General features: G+C 39.1%; 1 protein-coding gene across 2 annotated transcripts in view; it reads left to right on the forward strand.

Moving 5' to 3' along the window:
• GALNT18 (polypeptide N-acetylgalactosaminyltransferase 18) overlaps window positions 1–26,143 on the forward strand; it is a 336,801-nt gene that overhangs the window by 204,860 nt on the left and 105,798 nt on the right. For both annotated transcript variants that reach the window (XM_083477681.1, XM_083477680.1), the window contains exons 2-3: window positions 1,977–2,169; window positions 15,916–16,082. In XM_083477681.1, coding sequence (XP_083333807.1) covers window positions 1,977–2,169; window positions 15,916–16,082 — 360 coding nt within the window. The remainder of the gene's footprint in view (window positions 1–1,976; window positions 2,170–15,915; window positions 16,083–26,143) is intronic.

Raw genomic sequence — 26,143 nt, forward strand, 5'->3', positions numbered from 1 at the left:
AAGAAGAGGAAATGTGTTCCCCTGCCCTCTGTGTGCGAGTAACCAAAAATGGCTGGTATATTCAGAAAACAAAGAGGTTTTTGAAATGCAAAAGCTGCTAGACAGCGTGTCAGGTCATGGATAATCAATGAGACGTTATTCAGATGCAACACTTTACTGTGACTTGACATTTCACAAGTCGAGCCCTTCCTCATAATTTATTACAAGAACCTCCAAGACCTTGAATGGTATTTGACATAATATAATACAGTTTAGCATCCTGCAAGCAGCTTCTCTGGATGTAAAATACAAAAATGTGGAGAAATATTTCCATAAAATAAATGCATCTCCCCAGCTGTACAGATTCAGAACAGTACACAGGATGAAGCTTAACGTCTGTAAACTGAAGCTCACACAGAGTGATCTTCCCCCACATACACAGGCACTTGGCATGTTTTAATCTGGACCATTTAAATTCTTTATAATCCACAACTTTGTTGTACTAGAGGAGTGAGTTCCTTGTGCCAATGCAAGAAAACAGCCTGGTTCACACATAATGCTAAGTCTCTATTTATTAAACTATGGTTTATTAAACCATGGCTCACTATGATATCCAAATCCTGCTCAGTGGCTTAACTATCATTTGCTTATTGCCAACAAACTATAATCTGAAGTCATGTATTGTTAATGGCTTGCTTTGTTTTAACTATGGTTTGGTGTCACATGTGAACCCAGCACTTTTCCTTAATCATGGTTAGTTTGGCCACCACATCCCAAACATTCAACCAGTTACAAAGGCACATGACAAGAGTAGCTGGAAAACTAAATAAATGTTTGAAAAAGAGAGAGTCATGTTTTGTTTAATTGTCTGTGGAACAGCTTGTGGTTTGTTATAAACCACGTCTTTAGAATGATGCACAAACCAGGCCAATGGCTCATCTCCCACTGACACAGGGACTTAAATGCCCAGTCATATAAGCCACAGTTTGTGGCTTTGCCCAATCACTTGCCAATTCAAAAAAGTAATTATAATTAAGTAACCACAGAGCCTAGGACTTGCCTATCAGAAGGTCGGCGGTTCAAATCCCCATGACGGGGTGAGCTCCCGTTGCTCGGTCCCTGCTCCTGCCAACCTAGCGCGTTTGCGGCTGTTCAGTTTTTTAGGATTGAAGTTCCAATGCTTTGCACACTGAATAATCAGGCCACATGCTAAACCTGGCAGTGTTTTGGACCACCTGTGCCAGAATTTGGCTATTGTTAAAGACTGACGCGGGTGGCGCTGTGGGTAAAACCTCAGTGCCTAGGACTTGCTGATCGTAAGGTCGGCGGTTCGAATCCCTGCGGCGGGGTGAGCTCCTGTCGTTCGGTCCCAGCTCCTGCCCACCTAGCAGTTCGAAAGCACCCTTAAAGTGCAAGTAGATAAATAGGTACTGCTTTATAGCGGGAAGGTAAACGGCGTTTCCGTGTGCTGCGCTGGTGCTGGCTCGCCAGAGCAGCTTCGTCACGCTGGCCACGTGACCCGGAAGTGTCTTCGGACGGCGCTGGCTCCCGGCCTCTAGAGTGAGATGAGCGCACAACCCTAGAGTCTGTCAAGACTGGCCCGTACGGGCAGGGGTACCTTTACCTTTACCTTAAAGACTGACCAGATAGCAGACTGACTTTGTGTAGTTAGATACATATCTTTCTGAAGTAAAGATATTGGGCTCATTGAATGGTTGCTACCTGTTTATGAAAGCTTTTGTATAGCCACCCTAGGCCAGGCTGGTGTTTAGCCAAGTCTGGCTTGCCAACAGATTGACTTCAGTCCCAAAGGCTCACTCCTCCATTTTCTCCTGAGACAGACGGATGCCAACCAGGCTTGATCTTATGAAATATTATAGTAGCATTGTAAAAACTTACAAATTTGCCCCAAACCTGAATATTACCTTGTATAAATAAAAGTTCTAAATTGCATTGTTGTTGTTGTTAAAAAAATCATATATATTATTGTTTTACAGAAGCACCTCTGAAACCAGAAGAAAATCCTGCAGAGGCTTTTACTGATTCATCCCTCTTTGCTCACTGGGGTCAGGATCTGAGCCCTGAGAACAGACGTATTGCCCTCAAACAATTCCAGTATTATGGCTACAATGCTTACCTGAGTGATCGTCTCCCCTTGGATAGACCATTGCCTGACTTTAGACCCAATGGGTAAGGAATATCTTCTGGTGGGCATAATGCATGTTGTCTTTGGAATATTTTTTAAATTGTAAATTAGTCAATTTTTGAAAACTTGAAATGTATTAAATAAAAAATATATAATCTGGCCCAGATCAAGCACTTTCAAGAACAATAGATTTTAACAAATGAATTAAGAATGCACTTAAATATCTTCCATCAAGAAAAATTCAAGTGGTTTAATGTTGGCTAAGTCATGCCCATGGTCTTCAGAGTTCTTATCCCAATAATTGTCCATAAAGTAAGGGTTATTTCACATAATTAAATCAACACCAGGTTCAACTTCGTTTTTAAAACACTCCAGTTGGGAAAGAAATGAAGAAGTAAACACTTAGCAAGTGATACTTGGTTTGTTGCAATAACATTAAAGGTTAGAAAAAGTACTTTGGGGTGTGTATGTGTTAGCAGACTTCGCAGCTTGGATGAATTATATTGAGGTAGTCACAGTTTCTGGAGTTCAGAGGCTTTATTCATGCAGGGACTACAGGATGAGTAGAGATAAGAAAGAAAAAGTAGAAATTTTGTCTGTAGAGAACAACAAACAAAATGACCCAGCTTTTAGGTTGGAGTTCACTTAGACAGAGAAGTTTACAAACAAGTGCTGGTTAAGTTAATAGATAAACAGTGCCCTTGTGTGGTTTAAAGCAACACATACATTAACTAGAAACTTAGGAGAAGGAAATATACAGTGGTACCTCAGGTTATAGATGCTTCAGGTTACAGACGCTTCAGGTTACAGACTCCGCTAACCCAGAAATAGTACCTTGGGGTTAATAACTTTGCTTCAGGATGAGAGCAAAAATAGTGTGGCGGCAGCGCGGTGGCAGCAGGAGGCCCCTATTAGCTAAAGCTAAGGTTAAGAACAGTTTCAGGTTAAGAACGGACCTCCAGAATGAATTAAGTTCTTAACCTGAGGTACCACTGTCTTTGCTTTCCTTCAACAGTATTCTGTGTTTAGTTTTGTAAGAAGACTGTAGAACAGTCAGTATCAATATTGAGTGAATTCTGTGGAATTCAGACAATGTGCCCTTGCAGTTCTCATGACTCCTTCTGAAGATACCATCAGTATCTCTCATACTTGCAAACCAAAGTAGAGTGCTTTCCCACATTTCTGCTATGGGCCAGAGTAGCAGATCTTCTTTCCTGTGAGGGAAATTATATAAATGGAGTGTCCCCCTGGCCCCAGAAAAGCAATTTTCTCTTGATCTCTGTTTATAAGAAGTAATGGGGGCACATCTCTCAAATATTCCAAAAAGAAGCTATTCAGAGATTTTAAAGTTAATAATGCCACTATTTTTTTGACCAGAAGCTAGAACCCTTCTTATTCAAATCCACTCTACGTATAAGTTTAAAACGATTGTACGGATAACAACTAGAAATGTGACTGCTCTTCATTGTAAAAACCTGTTCATCATAGCAGCTTCAGGATCTAATATATCAAATGCTTCTGTTGAATGAGCATGAACCTTATTCACAGAAAGGAACATTGCTTTATTCAACAGCCATGCTGGGCAAGTGGTGTTGGTGTGTCAGACCTCAAAGCAATACAGAACCCTCTCTATGTGTGTTGGATTGGATGCAAAGACAATCAGTATATCTGAACCAATCTTCTCATTTCAATCTATTTAACAGAAAAATTATAAACAATCTGCCTCCTTGTTTAAATTGTAAATTAATTTAGGGAAAAGTTTCTAGAGTTAACAAGACATTTCTGCCAGAATATCAGCCTGTCTCTTTCTATTTTCCTTATGAAATTATGCTCCCCAAGGATTCCATTTAAATTTTTTATAGCTTTAAGTATAAAATTTTAAAAGTGTGTGTGTGAGAGAGACTCAACATTATTGCAGCTAAGAACAAATTATTACAGCTGGGATTTTAAAGAAAAAGTTGGCTGCAGTTTTCATAGTCATATAAACTTTAGTTAACTTAGTGGATGTGCTGTCTAGTGAGGAACTACTGTATATCCCAATCCAGGAAGGATAACCTAGCAGTCTTCCATAGTTTTCTTCTTGTGGTTTGAAAACATGGTTGCAAAAGATGCTCTGAATACAATTTTACAGCTGGATTGTGATCACTTGTGTAGCACCCAACACAGATCTTCCCTGCTCCCAGGCAGAGAAGCTGAGAAGCAATTAAGGAGTGCCCTGGCTCCCACTGGGTTAGGCATTTCAATTGGCAGTAACACTTTGAGGAGGTGCCCTGCTTCACCCCAGGAGCTGGGGCACAGTCTCAGTGGAAGTGGCGGGGCATGGAGTGCAGTGACAGCAGAAGTGGTTGGTGGGGTATGGCAGCGGTGGGGGCAGGAGACAGCAATTTCCATTTTGCCCGTCTTCCAAACTGATTCATCAAACACATTGTTAGTTTTGGAATCAGTAGTTTGGAACCAAACTATTCTTCCTGACAAATGTATTGGCAGGTTTCTTTTCAAAACAAGCTTGTATATTCTTCTATACGTGTTTCCCCTTCTGCTGGCCTATGCGATATAGACCCATAATGTATTGTTCGCAAGAGCTGCTTGAGATGAACTATCTCTCTTATTTCATGCAGATCTACAATGAGAGATAGTCATTGTATAGACACAGCTCTTTCTCCCCCTGTGTTTCTTAGTCTACTTTTATGGTTCAAGGATGCCTTTGACAAACTGTTTACTGCCCGACCTGTGTCACTCCAATCTGTTATCTGGTACTGTGCTATACTCAGTGAGTAAGGCAAACTGTTGACAGCTCCTGAGCTTCAGTACACTTGACAATATCTTGAAGAAATGCCAGTCTATTTCTGATTATGAAATGGGATGTCAGCTTGACTGTGTACTATTTCAAGTATTGCAGCTCCATATAAGGAGCACATTGTGTAAAAAATTGCAAATCATCTAGTCTTCATCCTGAAGAAAATGTGGCTAACTGTTAGTTTAATAAGGGCAACCCAGAATCTACATTGGACTGGATGCACAATTATTCTTTTACTCCAGCTAGATGCAGACTCCCCACCGCCCCTGGTCCGGTTCCCCACAGTTGCCTGTGAAGCAGAGATAACATTCTCTACTAATGGAAAACAGGGGGAATGGGTGATGGGAATGGAAAAGAGTGAGCAGAGTATATGGTAAATTCCCAGGGAGGTTGCATTGAATAAAGGGGCCATCAAAAAGCCGCAGAAACATGGTTCTCAGCGATGATTACCTTTGCATTGGAAATGCAATGCAATATTGAATGAAAGCTCTTCGGCAAGGCAAGCTAAGATAGTTCTCTGCTCCTCTTGGGCTTGCTATAAGTACCTGTTGGCTAGAATAGTATCCAGGAGGCTCTGACTTTTATCCTTGCTCAGAAAATCCAAACTCTGCACCCAACAAGCCAACATATGTGATATGAATGTATTTAAATGAATAGGAACATAGGAAGCTACCATATACCAAATCAGACCATTGGTCCATAGTGCTCACCACTGTCCAATCTGACTGGCAAAGGTTTTCCAGGATGTTTTAAGTAGGGCTCCTTCTCACCTTTTCATGGAGATGCTCTGCTGCTGAGCTCTGGCTCTTCATCTTGCAAATGAAGAAAAATTTGCTCTATGGCCTTTCTGTTTGCTAAGAATCCCACACTTGTATTGCAGATCCAGCATGTAGTAAAGTTATCATTGTTAGAAAAATCATTCCTTGGTCAAGCAGAAGAATGTGGCCTTGTGGGTATTTTATCAGCCGCAAGGACCCTGGGAAAAGGAGTTGTGTATCTTTAAAACCCAGACTTTCTGGCTCCTTGCCATGAGAGGTTTATGGGAGGAAAGGGGTCCTTGATTAATGGAAGGTTTGGCACCTGGGTTGTGGGTGTGAATCTCTTCCTCCTTCCCGGAGGTTGTTTGTTTTCAAATTGCTGAGAATTGGGGATCTGGTTAATTTCCACAGGTGGGAGGAAGATTCTTTGATTAAGGGTTCAAACCTAAATTGACCCAGCTGCAAAAGAATGAGCTGATCAAACTAAGACTCTTGATTGGCCAAAAGTTACGACGCAAAGTCAGAATTGTGGATAAAAGATCAAGGGATGTTTTGTTCGTTGCTAGATGCCATTGCTTGCTCTATGCCATTGCTTTGCAATCCGCAAAGATGCCCGGCTGTAATCTCCATCCTTAACAGCCGTTTCGTCCTTTTGAAATGGAAATCCTCAACTATCTCCAATACGCAACAGCTTGAAAGGACTCTCTCTTCTCTAAGGGTATTCCTTTTTGTGTGAGTATGTAAAGCTAGTTATAATGTATAACGTTATTGTTTTCATGTTTGTAAGACTCTCAAGAAGTGCCTGTGGTTTTTCCACATGTTTACAGTTATTCTTTTAAAATAAACTTTTAATTTAGAACCTGTTGGTGTTTTGTGCCTTTTCCGGGGAATAGCTAAATTCAAGCCTTCTGCTTAGTCACGCTTTACCGAGTGAACTTCTGCCTGCAAGCCTGTAGATGCAGCTTGTAAGGAGGGGGGACTGCCAGGTTAATTGGACACACTCTTCTCCCTGGATTGTGTCTCTGGGTTCCCCTGAACTTAAGGGAGTGGTGGCAGCCTTACCGGTGTGATTTCAGTCTGTGTTTGAAAAAGTAACTTCCCTCGCCAACCTATTCCAGAAACCTGAATTGGCCGGAGAGCAGAGTCAGGTCATGGAGGGGTAGCGTGGGCGAGTGGAACGTTACTACACAGCACCAGTAGTATAATATCTAATCTCTCATGTAAATATGTGTTAGAGATTTTTTTTAAAAAAGGGGGGGAGGGGGTGTCTGTTAGAAAAATGGATGTGTGTGTGTGTACTCCAACACTGTGGAAGGTAGAACACACAGCCTTCAGAGAACGTTGTTTTGTTTTAAACAAATGATCTTTATATAAAAAACAAACAATCATTTTTGCTCTGCAATTAATAATAATAATAATAATAATAATAACAATAACAATAATTTAATTTCCATACCGCTTTATATTTTTTAGAAGCATTAAAACATCAAATAAAACAAACCAGAATAAAATATTACTGAATAGTCACATGTAAAGTATACATTCAAAGCAACATAATTAACAGGAAACTAAAATATTATCTTAAAAATCACAAATGCAGCCTAGGATACAAAGGTATATGGGTGGGTATAATCTCAGTGTCGTGGGTTTGAGCCTCACATTGGGCAAAAGATTCCTGCATGGCAAGGGGTTAAGGGGGTTGCATAGATGTATATGAATGGGGGGTAGCTGTGGCTGTGGTCATTTCCAAGACTGTCATGTGCTCCACGGAAGGTTCCCCATGAAGGAATGCAGTTCTGGTGCTAACAGGCGTCCACACCTACACTCAAGTCCCCATATTATAGCATTTTTATTATGAACCATTGGCCTACCAAAATGTCTGCACTGAACAACAATATTAAACAAGATATCTTTTTAAAACATCAGCCCATTAAAATCAGTCCATTCTGCCTCAGTCCACTTGTGTATCTGTGTGTCAACATGGCATTTTTAGAATAATTTTACCTATTTTCAAATGGCTGTTATTTGATCAGAAGCATTTTGATTGTGGGTGTCAATATTTACTGATTAAAAATATTGTCTCACTAAGACAACATATGTTTGAAAAAACTGGATTATTTGTAGACTGATGTTTCACAGAAAGTGAGGCAAATGTTGAAGGCAGAAGCATCATATAGGAGAGTGACAAGGTTTAGCTCTGTTCTGTTCTAGTGTTTTAAAAACTAATACAGTATCAAAATGAGGAAGAATATAGAAATTTGATTGATATAGAAATTTGATTGAGTACCCACTCTAAAGAAACTCCTATAGTCTGAAAAAAGAATGATATGCAAACAAGAACTATGCAGCGTATGTATGTATGTATGTATGATTGTATGTATGTTTGTATGTATTTGTACTTATTGATATTTTCAGTTAGGTGTAGACAAAGCTAGCAGAGAGCTAGCAAAGAGATAATAAGCCCTTGGAATACTGTAGCTATCATTAGCCCCTTCCCTTTCTTTTGGAGAGATTCTGCTACTCTTTTTCTTAACAGTGAGGGATAAAAGGCCACCTATGAAGTTGTAATCTGCCAGACATACTTTTCAAATGTTATCTGTTTCTTTGGCTATCATAGACAAACATCTTAGGGATTTGTGTTCCTCCTCTCCCCCCTCAAGTCAAAGAGTGCTCCTGTAACTTCAATAGTAGATTGTAGATAGAAAATGAGTTTATTAGGGTGGACGAAAAATGTTTTATGTAAGCTGGCCTGTAGTCTTTCTAATAACAAGGTTTCAGAAATCAGAGAACCATAAAATTAGGGAGGAAGCATAGAAGAGTGTCTAGTTCTACCTTCATCTATAGACAAATTGTCTTCATTTAAACTATTCCAAATCAAAGCCGATCCAATTTCCTTTTTAAAAACACAAGGGAAGGAAATTGTACCACTACCCTGGGTATCATATTTTATTAACACCCGTTTTACTTGGAAAGAAGCAATTTTTGTATATTCAACCTTAACTTGCTTCTCCACGACTTATTTCTTTCTGTCCATCTTACAATGACCCTGCTACATCATTCTCCTCCTACTTTACAGCATCCTTTCAAATATTTTAAGCTGCTGTCATGTTTGCTCATAATATTCTGTCAGAGCTACATGCTCCCAGTTCCTTACAGCATATATCAGATATTACCTTTGTCCATCTTCTCTGAAATTTTGAGCTTCTTATATCTTTCTAAAAATGCATTATAAAATGGACATAATCCAGTTTAGTGGAGGATTAAACTGTCTTCAGTAGACAAGTATACCTATTCTTACACACAGTATTTCTCTCCCCCCCCCCCCAAATGGATTTTACTTCACACACTCCACAGTTGTTGGTTTCTATTTAGAGTGTGATTACCGTAAGTAAAACCTCAGCTTTCCTTGATTATGAATTTATATGTAGTTTCATTTGTTTTCCCCTCACACTTTTCATTCCAAGATAAGTAGTTTATAGCACATGTCACATTAAAAATTATATTGCGGCAATGTACGCTTCTTCCACTTAAACATTGGACAAATGTGTTTATTAGATTATTAAGATCAACTTTCCCAAATACACGTAAGAGTCTTGTATGTACAGAAGTATGCTTCTGTTAATATATTTCCAACTAGATAGGGATCTGTGACATAAATGGTGGCTGCACACAAGGGGCTGGTTTTTTGTTACTCTGTATGTTCCCTTATTCCTTTTGCATGTGAGGGGAGGAGTTATCAATCTTCTGTTTGTTTATAGGAACAAATAAAGGGTGTTGTGTTGTTGTTTTTTTGCTGTGTCCTATCAGATTCCGGTTTGATAAAGTGGCTTGTTCACAAAGTGGTTTGGACAAATTGCTGTTTGTTGAGCTCAGATGCAGCAACAAACTATAGTTTGCTGTTACATCTAAACTAGACTATGGCATCTACTTAAGCTAGCAGTTATGGGCATTATGAGCCTTGCTTTTTAAGAAAATGGCCACACTTAGAGCACAGAGTGGGATGTTTGGAAAGAATAAGATGCATGATTATTTGTTTGTTGGGTTTCTTTCTTTTTGCACTGTACATCACACATTTTTTGCACTGTACATCACACATATTAGCACTGTACATCACACATATTAGCTACAATCTTGCCCACATGTTTCTTTTAGAAAATCTAGCTGTCTAGAAAGCCCAAAGTACATTTTAAGAATAATGAATGGTTTACCCTTCTAAAGCATCGTATCTTCATTTTATAATGAACACACAGAGAGAGATGCAGAATTTAGATGACCATATCTTGACTTAAGCAACTGAGATTTGCTCATACATGAATTCCCTGGCTCCTCCCTTCATGATGTGAACAATAAAGTCAGAAAGTTTCTACTTAATAATAGTTTCAGTATTTGAAAGCATGATTTAATATCCTGGCTTGCTGCTAAGCTGGTAACCAGAGTTTCTCAGTTTAGCGAAAAGAGGAAACAATGATCAGGTAGAGACTTGTTGTTTAATCACATCTCATGCAAAGGGAGATGTAAAGATTCTGTATGTGTGCATAAAACACTCATCTCTTGGCTTATTAAGAGTAGATTTGATTGTTGAAATCAGGCCACTGTGATTTATTGTCAGTTAACAAATCAGGATAATAAATCTGGGGGGGGGGGGACGCGGTGATGAAACGGGTGACAGGTGAGTGTTTGGTCCCAAAACAAAGACTTGTATGTATATCCACACCCAAACATAATATTACCTACTTTAGAATTATGGAGGGTGCCTGCCTACACACTCATGAAAGGTCAATATTTTCCCCACATGAACCTTCAATAAGTTCTTCTCTCCTTCATATAGATCAATAAAACTGAGTTTATTGAGGCTGTAAACTCCCAACTTCTTTGATCATATAATTTCTTCACACTGAGAACATTCTTGTTCTCAACCTTCAAGGAAGAATGTTAACATTTAAGTGACAAAAATTAATTTTGATGGTTTAATGTTTCTTCTTCTGGGTTCTACTTTATTAAAGACAATAAGAAATCAGCAAGCTATAATTAAATCTATACTGCAGAAGTTTTAAATGGCCAAGAACTCATTATTACTCTGACCTTTTATCTTAGGAACCAGCCTGCGCTTGTTTGATGCTTCCTATTTTTTCTCCTTTTAGAATAATGTGGTCTTTTTAATAATCTGAACATTATACTTACAACTATTGCTTTTTATATGCCTATATTGACACATTGAGTCAAATTAAATTCCTGCTCCTTAGTTACTAGGGATAAAAAGGTCAGTTAATTTTGATTCTCTCAGTTTCTCTTTTTCCTCCATGTTTCTGCAGCAATTTTCATTTATTTTTTTAAAATAAAGCTCACCCTCAAAATTCACCAGCATTTTAATAAAAATTTCTCCCAGTAAACACACTTGTATGCATTTTTAACTAATGTACACAGTTTTGCAAGCGATTTCTCCCAATAGAATGCATTTTTGTATGTTATTTTAATGACTATATTCATTTTAATGCATGCTTTCTAATACATGGATTTGTACGCGTTGCTTGATTGGGGAAGTTGCATTGGAAAATTCAAATAAGTGCAAATTTCCAAGGATGTCTGAGTTGTGGTTCTCATGTAGTTTTGGAAAGTGTCAATTAGTTAAATTCACCTTTAAATGCAAACTGAATTTAATTCCTTCGCCATTTCTATCAGTTATTAAGCTATTATGTGATCTGGTTATCTTATCTGATTCATGGAATGTTTTTCACGAGTATACAAATATTAAAATTAAACAAACCGACAATATAATATTCATGCAACTTTAAGCTCTTTGCAGAGAATTAAACATTAATAAAGGGAGTATTTGCACAGCAGTAGTTGCTCTCCTATGGGCTTCATTGAATAGCACTGACAGTTTTTGCAGCATGTTGAACTGTTATAGAAGGAAGTATTTAAATCACAGTAATTTATCCCAAGTTTAAGTTATTGTAATGTAATGCTGATAGTTCCTTCAGTGCTCAACTAAAAAACCCCTGTAGATATGAAGAAATCATATATCCAGTGACACCTAATCCCTAGTACTCAGGTAATTTCACAAGCTTGTTAACTCACTGTACTTTGCTACCAATATAATGGAGGTATTCTATCATAAAGATTTGAAACATAGAGCTGCAATCGATTGCTGGGCTCTCTGTGTTTTGATGGCTATCAGTACTTTACTTCTGGTTCCAGACTGTAATGAATATGTTGGCCAAAGGAATGTCTGTGTTCCATGGGACTTATTCCCAGCCTCTCAAGTAAATATGCATATGTCAATGTAACATATAATTGAGGGCCAAATTAGTTGGAATTCATGTAATTAGCAATTGCATGGATATTTTTTTAAAAAAATAATTCTATATCTCCGTCTATATTATATGCGTCTGCCTATCTTATAAATGCATCATAATATTGATTTGAATTTGCGGGAACAATTGTGGAAAACAAATTTAAAATTCACTGCTAATTATGCGTTAAAAGAGAACTACTTAAAAAGGATCCGTAGGTGGTGTTTGACACCAAGTAAACTAGCCAAAATGTTTAGAGCAAAAACTGACCTAAGTTGGAAGTGCAAAGAAACAACCGGCACATTTTACCATTCATGGCGGTCTTGTAGAATAATAGAAGTATTTTGGGGGACGGTGTATAAGAAACTTTTTAAAATGTTTAGAAGAACATTTTCCAAATACCCCTGAGAAGAATGGCACCTTAAGATATTAGAATATAAAGAATTTGACAGCATGACAAATAGATTAAGAAATAAAGATGCTAATAATTTAAAAGAGGACTGGACATTATATATAGATTATATGGAAAAATATTATAACAAGAAAATAATTGTAACCTGCTGACCAAAAATACTCAGCAGTAGAGGTTACAAGGTAAGATACTGTAAGGTAATGAAAACAACTTAGTAGAGTAAGAAAACATAGTTGGTTTCCGGGTGGGAGTTGATCATGGTGTGGATTTGCCAAGCATGCCTTTCTCTTAGCATGTTTCTCCCTTGCATCCTGAGTTTGAGTGTCTTCAAAGCCCATGACACCTTTGGTAAAGGCTGTTCTCCAATTAGAACTCTCGCAGGCCAGTGTTTCCCAGCTGTCAGTGTTTATATTACATTTTTTTTAGATTTGCCTTGAGAGAGTCTTTAAACCTCTTTTGTTGACCACAAGCATTACGCTTTCCATTTTTAAGTTCAGGATAGAGTAGTTGCTTTGGAAGACGATCAGGCATCCACAAAACATGACCAGTCCAATGAAGTTGATGTTGAAGAATCATTGCTTCAGCACTGGTGATCTTTGCTTCTTCCAGTACACTGATATTAGTTTGCCTGTCTTCCCAAGTGATGTGTAAAATTTTTCGGAGACACTGTTGATGGAATCTTTCGAGGAGTTGGAGATGACGTTTATAAGTGGTCCATGTTTCACAAGCATATAGTAAGGTTGGTAGTACAATAGCTTTGTAAACAAGCATTTTGGTTTCCCTGCGAATGTCCCGGTCCTCAAACACTCTACACTTCAATCGGGAGAAAGCCGCACTCACAGAGCTCAGGCGATGCTGGATTTCGGCATCATTGTTGGCCCTTGTGGAAAGATAACTGCCTAGGTAGGAGAAGTGATCAGCATTTTCCAACGTTACACCATTGAGTTGTATTTGTGGCGCTGCAGAGGGGTTGTTTTGTACTTGTTGGTGCAGCACTTTGGTTTTTGGGATGTTGAGTGTTAGGCCAAGCTTTTCGTAAGCTTCTGCAAAGATATTTAGGATGGTTTGGAGGTCATCCTCTGAGTGTACACTACATTGTCATCAGCATACTGAGTAGAAATCATATTACTTTTTAAAAGCAATCAATGCAATTGCTAATTTGCAAGAATGACTTACTTAGTTTTGCCTTGCGATTCTTGGCTGTATCCTTCTTCCTTTTAAAAATGTTTTGAACTCTAACACTATCTTTTTATAGAAAACAGGCTGATGGAATCCCCTTTCAAAATTGTACCTAGTTATTCCTCTGAAAGTCCTGCTTGCTATGGAGCACACTTGCCTCTAGAAATATACCCGGAGGTAGGAGGGTGTCCTTGTGCTGGCATTGTCATTTCTCCACTTGAAAGTGGCCTCACATGTCCAAACATCGACTATAGCTAGGATGGCATGCTCTCTACAAGTAGTTTTTGTATAATGGCAGCTCTGAATCCACCTCCAAGTCAGGATTGACTAGCTGCTCTGTAGGTGCAAGACCAATGGTACAGGGGACAGCAGTCAGGTGCAGATGCCAAGAAATCAGTATCAAGTCCCAGCTGATAGCAGTTGGATAGATATGACAGGAGGTGAGAAGTGTGAATCCTCCTGATTTTCTTCTAACCCCACTGCCCCACTCCTGCTTTGAGCTTTTGGCTGTCAAAAAGAGCCAAGAAGAGAAGCAAGGTTGAAGGTATGCAGACTTCTTTCACAACACACGCTGTCTGGGTAGCATCTACAGTTCCAAAACCATATCTAGGAACAAGTGGACCCCTTGAACATGACACAATTGAATTACTGGATTTATAATAGTTTGATCCTGCCCTGAATTCCTTTGGAGGCTTCTGTGTGGGGAGGCAGATTTCTAAAGAAATGCAATGCATAATTCAATTTATTTGTGATGGAACTACATTTGAAAGCAGATTACCAAGGATCAATAATATGGAAGAATGATTCCTCATTATTTTAAGTGAGCTTCACGCTGCTTACTAAACTTCCATTATAAGGAGAGAAAACTGCAATGGTCCTCCTTTGTGACTATCCTCAGCAAATGTTGTCTACTTAGAAATGCTTTCTGAGAGAATTACCAGGCCCCTTTCTGTTTACTGCCTGCTGTGCTTGAAAGAGCATTTGTAGCATACTTTTACCTATGCTGTATGTAGTTTTCTGGTGACTATGACAACAGATATTTCAGTTCCGCATTCTTTTATTAATTCTAACCTAGCTTGACCACTAGACATGGGCTGTGTTTTGTTTTAGATATTGATATGAACAAATGACCAACATTATTATGGAAGCTTTGCATGTACAAACCTGTTATTCAGATCCTTATTTTGGTGATGTCAAATAAAGTATGGGTGATCAACATGCTGCCTTTGATATTACATATGAACAAATGCCTTCAGTAAGGTGGGGGGGGGGAATCGGTGATGCTTAAAATATATGTTGGTCTTGTATTATGGCTAAGTTGGAAAAATGAACTTTGTTTAAAGTGAACATGCTTTCCCTTCAGATGTTCTGCACTTGACCCTTGATACCTTCTCCCATTTTGAAATACCTTCTCACTTGATCTTCACTGACAATTGCTTTCTACATTAATGGGTCCTAAATGGTGGCCCACAGATCCCAGGGGGTCCACATAACCCACCAGGCAGTCCATGGCACATAATCCATCAACATTTTCTTTTGTCATCCCTATTATGGTAACTCATCAACTTCAAAGTAATTTCCAGGTGTAACCTTTAACTCTCTTCTATCAACAATTAATCAATGTAAGCTTTAAAAACCGATAATTAAAATTAGCCATAATTCTAACATGTTAAGGGTGAGATAAACTGTGACACTAAAATGGATAAATTTATGAAATCTGAATTAAAGTACAGTGGTACCTTGGGTTACGGATGCTTCAGGTTACAGACGCTTCAGGTTACAGACTCCGCTAACCGAGAAATAGTACCTCGGGTTAAGAACTTTGCTTCAGGATGAGAACAGAAATTGTGGCGGGGTGGCAGCGGGAGGCCCCATTAGCTAAAGTGGTACCTCAGGATAAGAACAGACCTCCAGAACGAATTAAGTTCTTAACCAGAGGTACCACTGTATGTGTATTTGGTATTATAGGGAAATGTGGGAAATGAATATTTCAAAAATTCATTCACAGAGTATATCACCGGTCTTCATAGAAACAATTTTCTCCTGTTCATATGAAATATCCTTGATTATTCAACATATCTAAGACCATTCCTGTGTCCCTCTATCAAATGTCAAAGAATATGCTCACTCAAGAAATTCAGTGGATAGCTGTCTCTCCATACCTTGAACTGAATTTTTCTAGGTAGCAAATTTGCAACAAGACTTCAGAAATGCCATGTAATTCCTAGCTAATGCAAATAATGAAAAATAAAGGCCATGACCAAGGACTGTATCAGCCAGAAGGGATGAACTTATGGCTTCTACATTTCATTTGAGAAATTAACAGTGCATTCTTTTTCTTTGTTTCAAAGGTGCAAGAATCTCACATTTCCAGACAGTCTTCCTGAGGTCAGCATTGTTTTCATATTTGTGAATGAAGCTCTCTCAGTGATTCTGCGTTCCATTCATTCTGCTATCGACAGGACTCCTGCTCATTTGCTCAAAGAGATTATTTTAGTTGATGACAACAGTAATAATGGTGAGTAGCATGTGCCAAAGGGATGAGGTCTTACCTTGTATTCAGTTGCAACCTTTATGCTTGATTATAACATGGCCATTCTGTTTTGCACGAAAAACTCCCAATGGCAAGAACGGTGAATCATCAAAGCCTGAGGATGGGCATCTTTTTGAAACATTTAAAGGCTTTTCTATTCAAGCTTGCGTTGGCCACTACATGGGAGGTGTCATAGGGAGCACAAATAGTCAAACTCTCCTCTTTCCCAGTGCCTTTATACCTGCACCTGAAAGTATCAATTTTTTGACACTTTGGTCATTTAAGAATCACCACAAGACTGTTTTGCCACCTGAGAACCTGCTTTACTCACTGAGAATTTACTTTGGTTTACACCTAGGATGAGAAACCTGTGGTCTTCTATATGTATGCTGTTGTACTCCAGCCCCCATCAGCCCCAGCCAGCATGGGCAGGGATGATGAGAGTTGTAGTCCCACTACATCTGGAAGCTCACAGGTTCCTCCATCCCTGCTTTACCCCCTTCAAGTAGTTTACACTCTTGTTTTATTGAATTTTAATGTTCCTCACACTGGGAACAACGAAGGGCGGATTATAAATACCGGTAATTTAAATAAACATTTATTCTATGGCTACCACATTGGAAATCCATTATTTGAAGTTGTTTTATATGTGTTGGAAAACATGCTCAGGGCAAGCTAAGAATATAGGACTACCTTCTATCTCATGAACCTCTCCAAATATTAACATCAAGGTAAGGTGGATGTTGACTAGAGATGGGGGGGGGGCTTTCTAGTTGTGCTACACAATTTTGAAATTCTCTTGCCAGAAAGTTGCCAAGTCTGTTGGCCTTTCAGTTCACTTGAATTATTTTCTTTCAAAATGCCCTGGCATTGGAGATCTTTTCAAGCCCTCTGTTTTTAGTTTTTACGCTGATACAAATCTAGCTGTTCTTCTGAGTTTTTGTTTGTTATCAGTTTTTATGTTTGACTGTTTAAGCTTATTTTTAAACAACTGGAATGTAGATGTGGGATCTCAATAACTGTCTAAATAGTTAATAATGGTCTGGTTTGCATGTTGCTTTGTGGCTAGAAGGCAAAGCTGGCAAAGTTTTAGGAAGACTTCTGGGACTTCCTCATAGCCAGGTTAATTATTATTATTCATTCATTTCTATTAATTTCATATCATTCTGTTTTTAAGGAAAAAAAATATCAAAGTGGTTTACAACACATTAGAATATCAAGTAAAACAATCCAGAATAAAATGTTCCTGGAGAAAATCAAATACAAAGTATACATTTGAAGCAACATAATTAACAAGAAACTAAAATATCATCTTAAAGAATTCAAAATAAAACATTACGAAGGAGGTCAGATACAGAATGCATGTTTAACTTAGTAAAGATAACAAAAATTGTTTTTAACATTTGTATGTATTAAAATATTGAAAATGCATAAATAGAAATTAAAAAACGATTTCAAAGGAAAACCTTACTAAAGGAAGTCAGGTATAAAATGCACATTTAAAACAGCACAATTAACATGAGATTAAAATATTATCATAAACATAGAACACATCTCCTGCTGTTGCTGCCAGTCTTGCCAATGGTGGTTCATGGCGCTTGGTAGTTGGGGAAGCTCAGGTTCGATAACCTGGGTCTGCACTAAGAGACAACCAAGATGGTCTCTGGCCTCTTCAGTGGCCTCAGCTTTTGTAGCTGGAGTCAGTCAGGGCTCTGCCCTCCCAGGCCAGGTGGAAAAAAGCCTGTAAGGTCTTCCAGGACTCACAGCCAAAATGGTTAAGACTTTGTTATTTACCCAGGAATTTTAATTTGTATAATCCCTCAGCCTGCATGGTGGTTTTAGCGGCTGTCTTTTATTATGTTTGCTAATGCTAGTGTTTAATTGTTTTGCATTAGGTTTTAATCAATTGATTATCTATGTCATTGCACAGTGCCCTGGAATCTGTTTTTTATGAAGGGTTGTATATAACTGCTATAAGTAAGGAAATAGCTTAGTTCCGGCTATGCTGCAATTTGTACATGCAGATGGTGTATGTTTCCTTTGGAGAAATCATCTTAGCAGAGCTAAGAATCAATTCTAATTGGATTGTAAAGCCATTTGCACCACTAGAACTGGTATATAAGTATGTAATAACTCTTCTTTTAATAATATGTAATGGACCTTGTTTTAATAAAATGCCCTGCATTTCTTTGCCTTAGTTACTATTGCTAGTTGGTTAAGATTATGTTACTAGCTACCTGCTTGGCTTAACCACCAGTGCAGGAGGACATGGGTTTTGGAATTTTGTATTTGATTATTGAACACCAGCATTGTACTAGGGGCTATGCAAAATACAGAAATGAATCTAGCCCTCCTCATGCATTCAAAGAAATGTGAGAGGCTTCCAACTGGCTTAGATGCATGGACACCAGCCCCAACCCCAGCATCCCATTGGCCATTGACCTTGCCTCTCCTCTCCCAAACTTGACAGGTTGAGCGTGAAGATCTACAGGGAGATGCTAACTGCATTTAGTTGAACTCTATTAGAATCACCCACTTAGTTGAGAGCCCTGTGCAAACCAGACGGAAGGATTATAACTACATGCAACTGAACATGACTAGAATCTCCCTGCAAACCTTCACCCTCAACCCATGTAAGTTGAAAGAGGAGGAACAGGTCCACTGTCCGTTGGAGCCAAGGCTGGCATCTGCTCTCCCTGCCCAGTTGGAACTCTAACAAGTTTTTTGAGTATCTGAAGAGGGCTACAGCCTATATGCAAGGGGCTTTTATGCAATAAGGGCTGTGCAGTTAAAATGGATGTGACAGTACAGTATGAGAATAATTTTGAGGACTTTTAGTGAACTGCTCCATGACTTAGACTTGGTTACACTTTGGCTTAACAACCATGAGCTTTTAACAACAGTTGCCTGATGCTGGTAGGAGCATAGTTTCAGGCAAGGGTTATTTGGGATGGGGTGTGTGTATGTATGTATGTGCTGGTTACTGTAAAGCTATGTGCATCCCTTTGGTCCTGTTGCCTTGGCTACCAACATGTACCAGTCAGATGTACTAATGTTGCCAACCACTCCTTTGCATCTTTCAGCCTGTGGTCCCTCACATCACATATTAAATTTCAAGCCAGCCTCACAATCAAACCGTACATATTTTGATAGATCAGCTGGAACCCACAACATTCATATTGGATCTGCATTTTTTCTGCTCTAAGGAGCTGCGCTGCAGACTGCTTACCTTCTAGCCTGCCCTTCTGTATAACTGTTGCATGACCCCTGCTACTGCTTTTGCAGCGACCCACTCTAGAATCAGTGATGTGCATCGGATTTGGGTTTTAAAAAAAGAAAAGGAGATGTGGTGGAATTAAAATGAAATAAGCCTCCTGTGCCATGCTTTTCTGCTTGCTGCTATTTTCTATATGCCAAGAAAATATTAAAACTCAGACACTAGCAAATATAAGAGCTGAATCTAAATCCACAACCACTGGAAAGTGCTATATTTCACCAAGCCGTTGCCAAACGTTCCTTAAAACACCATCAGAGGGTAGGATGGGAAGGTTATTTGCTTTGATCCATTTATCCAACAACACAGGACAGAGAATTGGGAGCATTGAGAAATTATCAGATATACCAAAAGGAGAAAGCAAGTAATGAATTAAGGAAGGTTACAGAGTGCTTTGTTTGCTCCAGTGATGTGTCTAGTATAAATCTTCTGCATGGCAAGTACCTTAACATGTAGGCAGATTTTGGGGTCATTGATAACTGCTCAAATGATACATATTTGCAATTCCAGTCATGAACTGATAACACTTTGTAATTCCATCAAGATGGTCTCAGCTGACAATAGAAAATAACAATGATTCATTTAATCTTGTTTAGCATGCACCAGATTTCCAAAGATGAGTACTCTTAAGTAATACCATAACTATGAATATGTTTTTTACTTATATATATTGCCAAACAAAGTGCACTCCATAGTAACCGTTCTTCTTTAGCATTCCTCTCTATCAGTGGTCCATTCCCAATCCATTGGCCTCTGTTCCTCTTTTCCTTTCAGAGAGCCCCTGCCTGTCTTAGGTGACCCTAAAAAGGATAAGGGTTATAATGTATTAAAGGAACCAATTTCAAAACAATTTCTCTGCTCTGTAAGGCTGCTGTGTAAAGTATTTGTTTTATAATTAAGTCTTGAAAATTAGGGAAATGGAAAGTTAATCCAGCAGATAATCTTTGGCAATGCATTGAAGACGTTGTCATGGCTTGCACGTTTTTGGGACTAAAGAGGGTCTCCTTTACTTTAAGCAGTGATTCAGTGCCACAGGGCATTTTATTGCCTTAATCTAGAATTAAGTACAAATGTTGATCCTCCTTTATCCAAATCCATGGGTTATCCTAATCCTTTATTTAGTCCATGTTCATTTGTTTCAGTCTTGTTTGGACTAAACTACATGTGACACTAAATGAGCTTAAAGTTGAGTGAACCTTCCCCCTCCCCCTCCTCCACTCAGGTGTGAGTTTAACCCTTTCCCTCTGCCCTGCTCCCAGTGAACTGGCAGAGCGAGTAGATAAATAGGTCCCACTGCAGCAGGAAGGTAAACAGCATTTCCATGTGCTCTGGCTGCAGTCAGGGTGTCCTGTTGTGCCAGAAGTGGTTTAGTCCAGCAAGCCACATGACTCGAAAAGCTGTCTGTGGACAAACGCCGGCTCCCTCAACCTGAAAGTGGAGATGAGTGCCACACCTCATAGTCTACTTCGACTGGACATAACTGCCCAGGGGTCCTCTACCTTTTTACCTTTACCTTTGTTGTTGGTAATAGATAGTGATCCCATAATTACAGTGATGATGTTAAAGCTATGGCAATTGGCACTATTTAATGTTTGGGAAATTAAAAACAACAGCAGCAGCAGAATAAATTCTTTCCTGTGTTTACATTGCTAGCCTTTCTCTCAACAATAGCATTAGATTATCAGTCGCACCAGAATTCAGTCTTCTGTAAACTTTTTGGAAGTTGCATTTGTTAAGTGTTAGTTGAGAACAGAACTTACACTTTAATGATGTCTTAAGACTCAGTATAAAATTAACAGTATATGTGTATACATATCAAATTTCTTTACATTTATCTTGAGAAATATAACCAGCAGTAGCTTATTCATTCACTTCAGCATATGTCAAGCAAATTAACTGTGATTTTTGCTAAGCTCCAGTACAGTTTTTCTAAGTTTCCAATTATATTTTAGAAGCCCTCAATTAATCTCCTGCAAAGCCTTCATTCCTATTTTTTTAAAAAACAAACGTTTGAAGTGGAAAAAAACTGTGAAGATGTCACTGCATCTATGTCATTTGAGCAGTAGATTTTTAACACTTACAAAAGCTTGGATCTTCTCATTATTGAAGCAACTTAGAGTGCGTTATGTAAGCATTTCACCTGTCAGCTTTTCCTTATGAAATTGGGTAAGCAAAATCTGAAAATTAAAAATGTTTCATCTATGTTTGAAAAGGTTTGTATACATTTTTACCCTTTAATCCCCCAGTTTTGTACATTGTGTGTCAGAAATGAAAGTTTATGCTAGGCTGTTGATTATATGCCACTTTCAGTAATACCCTAGCCAATCACGCGTATTCTTATTACCACATTAATCATAACTGATAACCCAGTTGAAAACATATCACTTGGAGATAAATCACATTGAGAGGGCTGGCTAAGACTGATTAACTAAGTACAATTGTCAAGTTTTAAACACACACAATGTAAGTACTGTTTTTCGCTTTCATTTTATCTTATCCCACACACCTCACACCTAAAGTGAGGTATATTCATTCTCAACCTAACAGAACTCTTGTCAGTCCAGTTCCTGAGCCTTGGGAGCAAGGGAGCTAAACTCAGAGAAGTCACCACTGAATGAACCAACATTTAGGCAGAATCACTTTGTTTACTGCTGAGTTTAGATCACACAATATACTATGGTATATCAGGGCAGGAATGAGCCTAGGCTCCCCCCAAAAGACATGTTCCCTTTTCTCATTTCCCTCCACCATTGCTATATCTAAAAGATCAGAAGTTTTCACTTCTGATGTTGATTAACGACAGCTGAGCATTATGTTCAAATCTTAAACTGTGCGGTAGTCTTAACTATAGTTTGTTGAAATAAACCAACCTCATAAACCACAGGTTGCAGCCACATCAGTTGATGTTTGGAGGGGAGGGGGTATGTAAGTGCAGTAGAAGACCATCCTTCTTCCCCTCATTATAAACCATGGTTTATTGTTTTGTTGTTGTTTAGTCGTTTAGTCGTGTCCGACTCTTCGTGACCCCATGGACCAGAGCATGCCAGGCACTCCTGTCTTCCACTGCCTCCCGCAGTTTGGTCAAACTCATGCTGGTAGCTTTGAGAACACTATCCAACCATCTTTCCCAGGGTCTTTTCCAGGGAGTCTTCTCTTCTCATGAGGTGGCCAAAGTATTGGAGCCTCAGCTTCACGATCTGTCCTTCCAGAGAGCACTCAGGGCTGACTTCCTTAAGAATGGATAGGTTTGATCTTCTTGCAGTCCATGGGACTCTCAAGAGTCTCCTCCAGCATCATAATTCAAAAGCATCAATTCTTCGGCGATCAGCCTTCTTTATGGTCCAGCTCTTGTAACACCTGAATATAGAGGCCCTCTGGAAACACTCCTCAACCCCATGTATCATAGGAGCCAATTACCTGGGGCTGTGGGGGCTTTGGCCCCCACAATAAAATAATTGAGGAGGCTGGGCCCCCACAAAGTTGATGAGCATTCCCATTCAAATGGTGTGTGTGCTCTGTATCATGTGATCAGTTATGTGGGGTGGGGCTTTCCTGGGTCCCCACAACATTTTATTCAAGTTGGCACTCCTGCCATGTACCTAACTTTAGAGCTGCAGCAGAGCTGAGGCTCTTACCAGCTACACGGGCTAGAGAGATATCGTACATATTTTATAGAAAGGGATTGTGCCTAAACTTAGCTTACTTGAGAAGAGAGCTTCTCTGACCAACTTCAGAGAAATAGCTTTCACTATTTCCTTTGCTCCAAGATTCAGAAGCTTTTCTGAGCTTTTCCCTGTAGCAGTAGCTCAAGGGATGGCATTGTTCTTTAAAACCTTAAAAAATGGTTTTGGATACTTTTTCACAGCTCTGTCTGAGTTATGATTAATTTCCAGGTCTGGGACAAAAAAAGAAAAGAAAAGAAAAGATGAATTTATTTAGGGCCAGTTCACCGAGAAATAGAACTGCATTTTTATAATACTGAAATTGGAAATTTTGACTGTTTCAGCTCAGCTGTGCCATTTGGCCCAATTCTTTCAATTGTTTATTGCAAATGTGCTGCTTCCCATCCAGGTTTAAAACATCACGTCATGACTCCTTTCATATACAAATGCTTTTAAATATCAAGCAGATTCCAAACTCAGTCAAGGTGAGCTTGTCTGTTGCTACTGACATCCCATTAATGGAACATCTCTCACACACATGCCCTTTCTGAACTGTTGCTTTCCCCCTTCCTGTAACCATTCTGAGCAACCCCCTCTCATCTGTCTTGGACCCTGTATGGGCTTGCAATTCTTTTGAAAATTTATGAGCAGTAAGGATGAGCAAAGTTGCTGAAAGGCATAATTACATGTTTCAGAAGATGTATTTGACAAGCTTCTAATGCTAACAGTTCCCTCTCTCTTTCTCTGGAGACCTCTCACACACAGAGCTACGATTCTGAGCACCATACAGTTCACGGGATTTGGGGGGGAAGCATTGAGTGTTAAAATAGCATGAGAGTGCTTTAAATGTATTGTGTGGATGTGTCCAAAGTCTACTGTCTTATATACGTTAAGGAGGCCATAGGCTAAGGGGATAGCTAACAGAGTTTGTTAAGAAAAGCTGTTGTGCTATTGGCTGCTTGGCAGGGGAAGTTTCCCAGTGCTTGGTCAGACAACCTGAGTAGCTGCACGGCTCCGTTTCCTCTAAGGCCAGTGTTGCTGGGATTGTTTACCAGCCTAGGAGGCCTTAAACAAACCCTGGGTGGGTGGGTTTGCTTAGAGAGTTGCTATTGTGTGACCTGGGCTTGGACAAGCAAGCAAGAAAATGAGATTTTGAACCAATCTAATATTGTGCAACTAACCTGAAGAATCAATTTCTTCCCCTCATTTTATGTTCTCGGAAACAAACAAACAAATCTCATAAATGTTGTCTGAGTGTGTCCATAACTAACTAAAATGTTCCAAAGCATTCCACCGCACCAGCTGTGCCATTTTCTAAAGATAAAGGGAGTCCTGACTGTTAAGTCCAGTCGCGGATGACTCTGGGGTTGCGGCGCTCATCTCGCTTTACTGGCCGAGGGAGCTGGCGTTTGTCCACAGACAGCTTCCGGGTCGTGGCCAGCATGACTAAGTTGCTTCTGGTGAACCAGAGAAGTGCATTGGAAACACCATTTATCTTCCCACCAGAGCGGTACCTATTTATCTACTTGCACTTTGATGTGCTTTCGAACTGCTAGGTTGGCAGGAGCAGGGACCAAGCAACGGGAGCTCACCCCGTCACAGGGATTTGAACCGCCGACTTTCTGAGCAGCAAGCCCTAGGCTCTGTGGTTTAACCCACAGCACCACCCACATCCCTATGTGCCAATTTCTAGGAAGGGCTTATTTCAATCAACAGAAGCTAAAAATCACAGCGCCATTTGCTGTAGGGGTTTCAAACAAAAGTAGTCTCCATTAGCCTCAGTTTTTTTTATTTTTCTATAGCTTATTTGATTTGGGGGCAAATTGGCAAACCATTTTCTTATATATATATATATTTGGTAACACTACATGTACTGTTCTTTGGAACCTTAATTAGTCTATCTACGACTGTAAGCTCTGTCCTTCCTGTTTATACAACATTGGTTTTTATATTAAAAATAGATGTATTTGCAGAATTGGGTATGTGGCAATGTTTATATATTATCCCACAGCTAGTTTTGCATATAATGAATGTTAAGATCTTGGGAGATGTAAAATCCAGTGCATAATCTATCGCTTCATTCTGTTAGTGTTCTTTAATCAGTCATTGATCTATTTGAGGGTCTGTCCTCTTATCCTATAATGTTTTAAGTTTTCTTCAGCAAAGCAAAAGGCCTTTGGTGAGAGACTTTGGTCAGATGATCATAGCTTTGACTTTGTAACTCTCATTCATTTTCATCTAGACTATATGGACATTAAGTATTAGATCTCAGACTAGATTCCAAGCTAAAGTCGAGTTTTCCCTTATCCAGAAGAACTTGGTTTACAATACATAATATTCTCCCAATTACTTATGGTATTACTTAAGGATATTCATCTATGGAAATCTGGTGCATACTAAACAAGATTAAATGAATCATTGTTATTTTCCATTGTCAGCTGAGACCATCTTGATGGAATTACAAAGTGTTATCAGTTCTCTCAAGATTGCTTAGTACCAGCTGCTGCATGGTTCCATTCCTCTTAAACAGCACAGTCCTTTGGCCCAGCGCCTGCCTAATCATTGTTTAATGCTTCAAAAGATAGCATCTTTACATTTGAGGCAATCTTTCCAAGCAGTAACAATACTTACAGATTTGCATGTAGTTGAAATAATTGGAAAAATAAAAAAGCAGGGGGAAATGATGTGCAAACAACACTGCATTTTATGAAGCTGAAAATATACCATATACATAATCGAATTACAGCGTGAATGTGAGGAAGCTTAAAGATGTTTATACAGTAAGGCCCATGGTTTGTCAGGTTCACATGGTAGGGAGTGATTATTTTATTTATGTCTCAGTAATCAGTTTCTGTGGAAAGATGTGTACAGTGTATATTGAAAATGGAAGTAAATATGGTCTTCAAATTTTAAAAGCAAAACGACTCAGTGTTTTGCCTTCAAAGCATAGTATCTGAAAGTGTTGAGGGAATGGGGGGGCATCATGTAAAATGTCCCACTACAAGGCATGCCTTTGTACATATCATCCTGAACAACTCACTTGATCCAGGGCAAAAGCCATTCATTAAAAGCAGAAGAATGGGAGTAATGTGGCTCTTGTTGGTAGGCTA

Source organism: Podarcis liolepis, assembly GCF_965112155.1.
Source record: "Podarcis liolepis genome assembly, chromosome: 1".
Taxonomy (NCBI): Eukaryota; Metazoa; Chordata; class Lepidosauria; order Squamata; family Lacertidae; genus Podarcis; species Podarcis liolepis.